This window comes from Amblyraja radiata, chromosome 38 (genome assembly GCF_010909765.2).
Source record: "Amblyraja radiata isolate CabotCenter1 chromosome 38, sAmbRad1.1.pri, whole genome shotgun sequence".
Taxonomy (NCBI): Eukaryota; Metazoa; Chordata; class Chondrichthyes; order Rajiformes; family Rajidae; genus Amblyraja; species Amblyraja radiata.
In genome coordinates, this window is record NC_045993.1 from 18,055,844 (window position 1) to 18,061,666 (window position 5,823).

General features: G+C 40.8%; 1 protein-coding gene across 1 annotated transcript; it reads right to left on the bottom strand.

Moving 5' to 3' along the window:
• Positions 1-2,297: 2,297 nt before the first annotated feature.
• LOC116966829 (protein FAM200A-like) lies at positions 2,298-3,429 on the bottom strand. The gene has a single exon (XM_033013169.1). The coding sequence runs from the start codon at positions 3,243-3,245 to the stop codon at positions 2,298-2,300; it is 948 nt and encodes a 315-aa protein (XP_032869060.1). The 5' UTR covers positions 3,246-3,429.
• Positions 3,430-5,823: the final 2,394 nt, after the last annotated feature.

The following is a 5,823-nucleotide window of genomic DNA, read 5'->3' on the forward strand; positions in this document are numbered from 1 at the left end:
TAAAGTCCCCCACTAATATTACATTTTGGTAATTATACTCATCTATTATATCCGACAGATGGCACAATGGGCTAAGTGTTCGGCTGGCAACCTGAAGGTGGCCGGTTCGAATCCTGCTTGGAGTGTGTACTGTCGTTGTGTCCTTGGGCAAGACACTTCACCTACCTTTGCCTGGGACTAGAGACGGAAATTAGCTACTGATTGGCTACAATCTCGCATATTTACATGCAAATGTTCATTAATATGCACTGTCCCTATAAACAAATTATTAATTAATTAAATTATTAATCCGCAATTCTCTTAAAAATTGATTGTTATCAAAATTTGGAGCATAAATATTTATCAGAGTCAATGGTGTAGAGTAAATTTCTCTCGCCACTATAGTGTACCTTCCTTCTTTATCAGATATAGTATTCTTTAATATAAATGGTATACCTTTCCGAATAATAATAGCCGTGCCTCTAGCTTTAGAAGTAAATGACGAGTAATAAGTTTGACCTATCCAGTTTGCCCTCAGTCTCATCTGTGTTTGTAGTTTCGTATGAGTTTCTTGCAGAAAAGCTATGTCCACATTTAAAGATTTTAACTGGGCCAGAATCTTGTCTCTCTTGATTGGGTCAATCGCACCCCTAATATTCCAACTACAGAATGTGATTCCTCCATTCTTTTTTTTCCTATTGTCTTGCATTGTTAATTATTTTTGGTGATTTTGATTCATGTGGTGCAGTTAAATACCTCAGGATTTTGGGTGTGGGGTGATCGTCCCGTGCTTCTGACGTTATTTTACATCTCCTCCGTCTATTGAACCTCCATGAGAAAAAGAGAAAATTGAAGAAAAAAATAAAAATTATTGAGTGAACCACATAAAAGTGAATTTTAAAAAAAAGTGACTTTAAGGTATCAAAAAGGTGATACCTTAAATTCGAGATGCCATCTATGATGGCCAAAAATTGATTGACCTCCGTAGTTGGAATTATACATTGAGCTCAGCCCCCTAGATAAGATGACATAGACCAGTGGTTCACAACCTTTTTTCAGTGATGTACCCCCTGTAAAATATTTTTTCAGCCAAGTACCCCCTAACCAGCGCAAAGCATTTTTGGTTGAAAAAAAGAGACTTAAAACAGAGCACTGTGCCATCAGTGTCTGATTTATTAAGCTTTGGAACTGATAAACACATACAAAATTCAAACATTTGAAAAAAAACTATTTCGAACATTTTAAATGTTAATAATCCATGACTATTGCAAATATTTCTCATCACTAAAATGTAGTGATTCAAACTAATGTAGTGAAAACAGTGACCATATAACCATTTAAAACTATAAAATGAACCATTTAAAACTCCATAAATGTGCAAAACACTGCTCATTTGTAGTGGTCTCTCTTGAACTATTTGGAAATAAAAAGATATAACTAAAAAAAGAAAGAAATAATTAACTTAATTATAAATAAAGATTTGTGCACATAAAAATAATTATCAACATAAAGTGTCCTCTTTTGGGATCATAGTAAAGATCTGTGCTCAAAAAGAAATCATTAACTTAATTTTAAATAAAAGCAGAAATTGCTAAAAATAAAAAATAAAAATATTTAGCATCTTAAAATATATTTTTAAGAATCAAAAAGAAGACTGACATCTTAACATTACAAACTGTCAACACTGAATATTGCATTGTTGCACTGAACTGAGTGTTTTTGCACTTAGTGAGACATTTTAGTGAGACACTTGGGCTTGTGCTTCACTGAGGATCTTTTTCATTCTTGGTGGCAGGGAGGCAACTGCTGTGATCAAGCTCTTCTCCAGGCACAGTCTGTTTCTCTGCTTTGTTTTGATCACAGTCATTGCAGAGAAGGAGGCCTCACATAAATATGTGGAGGCAAAGGGTAGTAGCTGCTCCAAAGCTTTCTGTCCCAGGTCAGGGTGCTCCTGCTTCACACACACCCAAAACTGTGTAAGTGTGAACATGGCAAACTTCATCTGGAGGCCACGATCAGATGACACCTCCAAGAGTTTTTCCTGATAGGTGACAGGGAGCTTGCTTCGGTTTGCTTTGGACAAGAGAAATGGGTTTCTCACCCAATCCAGCTGTGCAGATTTCTCCTCCATGTCAGGAAAGTAGGAATTAAAATCCTGTATCAACTTGGTCAAATGTCCCACTATGACCAACTTGACTGGAGCTCTGTCCACATCCTCACTAGAGAGAAAAGCATCCAGCTGAGGAAAGCAGGTGAAATCCTCCTGTGCATAGGCCCTTCTCCACAGCTCTGCTTTCTTCAGGAAGCCACCCACCTTGTCATACAGGTTTTAAAATGCTGGTGTCCTTGCCCTGCAGAGACATATTCAGTTCGTTCAGTTTGCTGAATATATCTGCCAGATAGCACAGCTTTGCAAGCCAGTCTGTGTCCTGGAACAAGGTGGCATGGGGAGATCTGTGCTCAATCAGAAAGGCGTGTACTTCGGATCTTAATTCCAACAGCCGGTTGAGTATTCTCCCTCGAGAGAGCCAGCGCACTTCTGTGTGCAGCAGCAGTTGTATGTGTTCAGCTCCCATATTTTCGCAGAGGCGGCGAAACAGGCGTGCATTAAGTGGCCTTGACTTAATGAAGTTGATCACTTTGATGCTGCTGTTCAAAACGTCATGTAACACAGGGCTCATTTTCTTGGACGCCAATGCCTCCCTGTGTATGACACAGTGAGTCCACATCACGTCGGGGTTTTCTTTTTTAATGCGCGCTATTAGTCCTTTCGCGCTGCCCGTCATTGATGCTGCTGCGTCTGTACAGATGCTGCTGCAGGATTTCCAGCACAAACCGTTTTCACAGAAAGTGGCATTGACAACATCAAATATGTCCTCTCCTGTTGTTTTCCCCTTCAAACTTTTGCAGAATAGTATGTCGTCAGTATCAACGTACCTCACAAAAGCAACAAGTTGTGCATTTCCACTGACATCTGTGGATTCATCCAGCTGGAGTGAAAAGGAGTCGCTAAGTTTTCCCACAACTTGCTCGACAATGTCTGTTCCCATTGTATCTACTCTGCGGCAAAAAGAGTCATTTGACAACGGTACAGTCTTTAATTTTTCCGCTGCGTTTTTGTCCAGCATAGTCTCAGCCAGCACTACAGCCGCTGGAAGGAGCAGGTCTTCAGCGATAGTGAATGGCTTCTTGGCTTTAGCTACGAGCAAAGACACTGCATAAGAGGCCTCCAGGGCTTTGGCTGATGTTGTGGAGGCCTTCCGCATCGTGTCTTGAGATGATTTGAATTCAGACAGTTTCCTCTTAAAAAGTCAGGTGGCTTACCAACGTGACATCCATGTTTTGTCTTAAGATGACGCTGCAGATGTGCTGGCTTCATGCTACTGTTAGCTAATTTCTCCCCACAGAAAAAACACAGTGCCTTGGGTGGGTTGCAACTTGTGGACGTAAATCCAATTAATAATAATAATAATAATAACTTTATTTATAAAGCACTTTAAACAACCGCAGTTGCCACAAAGTGCTGTACATGAGAACTCATGGACAAAAAGTTATTACAAACCATTAAAAACCGTAAAACGAAGGACTAAAAAACAGTAAAAATTAAAAGACATTAAAAGCACTAAGAACAGGAGCAATGTCTCAGCCAGTGTCGAAAGCCAGAGAATAAAAATGAGTTTTTAGGGAGGATTTGAAGAAAACATAATCTTCAAGATACAGCCGGAATTGTGCCGGCTCTGGTTTGGCCTTCTTTGCCACTTGTCCCTCCGTGTTTTCAAAATAATTGCTGCTACGCTTCAACCACGACTCCATCGTTTGAGTTGTGATTGACAGGTGATGCCGGGTGGCATATGACAGGTTGGGTCGAACCATGCTGGAATGGGGGAGACTCTGGGTTTTTAGGATAATGAATTTGAATAGCCTACTGAATATAAAATTCATTTTATGAACTTATACTTATATTTTCCTGAAATATTTATTCAATAATTATTTTTAAAGGATTTTTGCATGGATGCTACTTTTTAAATATATGTAGGCCTATATTTTAAAATCTCACGTACCCCCTGGAGTGCCTTCACGTACCCCCAGGGGTACGCGTACCCCCATTTGAGAACCACTGACATAGATGACTACATGCCGTTTCCTCTTAGTATATCAAAAAATCATAAAGAAAAAAAAAAAAAATGATCCAGTCAGGCCGAATAAAACAACAGAAGTTTCATCAATAGAGAATTATCATCATCTGTACTTTTTCAAATATTCTCTTATGTACCCAGGCTTTAAACCTTTTATAGTGCTTACTCAGTATCATAGTCATGGAATCATAAAACATAGGAACAGGCTTTGTCCCTGTAGCCAGGGTTGTTCATCTTTTCCTTAATTGCCAGCCTGTTTCAAGGGTTAAATTTCTTTATCTTAAGTACAACCGTCTTCCAGCCCAAACCTCTGGAACTTTTCCAAATCATTAACACCTCCCTCTTTCCCACAGGCTTACATGCTCGAAAAATTCTATAAGATTCGTCAGACATGATTTATCTTTCATAAATCCATGCTGACTTTGTCCAATGATTTCACCACTTTCCAAATGTCGTCAAGTCACATTTATTTATATAGCACATTTAAAAAACAACTCTCGTTGGCCAAAGTGCTTTAGATTTGATATAAGAATAGTATAAACAAACAAACTACATACATATATACATATAGCCCTCGCTCAGTGGACGTCAGGAAAGGCTTGGGAGTATAGATAAGTTTTTACTCTTGACTTAAAGGAGTGGATGGAGGGGGTAGTTCTGATGGGAAGGGGGATGCTGTTCCACAGTCTAGGAGCTGCAACCGTAAATGTGCTGCTATTCAACCTTTAATAACTGACTATAGCATTTTCCCCACTACCGATGTTAGACTAACTGGTCTATAATTCCCCCTTTTCTCTCTCCCTCCCTTTTTAAAACGTGGGGTTACATTAGCCTCATGAACTACTCCAGAATCTAAAGAGTTTTGAAAATTTAATAATAATAATAATAATAAATTGAATTTATATAGCGCTTTTCCGGGACTCAAAGTCGCTTTACAAGGAAAGGCAAAAAACAAAAACAAAAACAAAAACAAAACAAAACAAACCAAAAAATGAGCAACAATTCAAGCACAGATGAAAAGGGAGGGGGACGTGAGGCTAAGGATAGGCAGAGGTGAAGAGATGGGTCTTGATGCGGGACTGGAAGATGGTAAGGGACTCTGAATTGCGGATCAGTTGGGGAAGGGAGTTCCAGAGCCTGGGAGCTGCCCTGGAGAAGGCTCTGTCCCCAAAACTGCAGAGGTTGGATTTGTGGATGGAGAGGAGACCGGCTGATGTGGATCTGAGGGACCGTGAGGGTTGGTAGGGGGAAAGGAGGTCAGTGAGATATGGGGGGGCCAGATGGTGGAGGGCTTTGTAGGTGAGGACCAGGATTTTGTAGGTGATCCGGTGGGAGATGGGAAGCCAGTGAAGTTGTTTGAGGACTGGAGTGATGTGGTGCCAGGATTTGGTGTGGGTGATGAGTCGGGCGGCTGCGTTCTGGACCAGTTGGAGTCGGTTGATGTAGCTGGAGCTGAAGCGAAGGAGAAGTGAGTTGCAGTAGTCCAGTCGGGAGGAGATGAAGGCATGGTTGAGTCTTTCAGCAGCGGGGGGTGTGAGAGAGGGTCTGATTTTGGCGATGTTGCGGAGGTGAAAGAAGTAGGTTTTAATGACATGGCGGATGTGAGGCTCAAGGGAGAGGGTGGAATCAAAGATCACGCCAAGGTTGCGGGCCTGGGGAGATGGGGAGACAATGGTGCCGTCGATGGTGAGAGTGGGATTATTGATTT

Excerpts from the sequence above, each read along its gene's own strand:
- LOC116966829 (XM_033013169.1), bottom strand. The coding sequence starts at position 3,245 with ATGCGGAAGGCCTCCACAACATCAGCCAAAGCCCTGGAGGCCTCTTAT.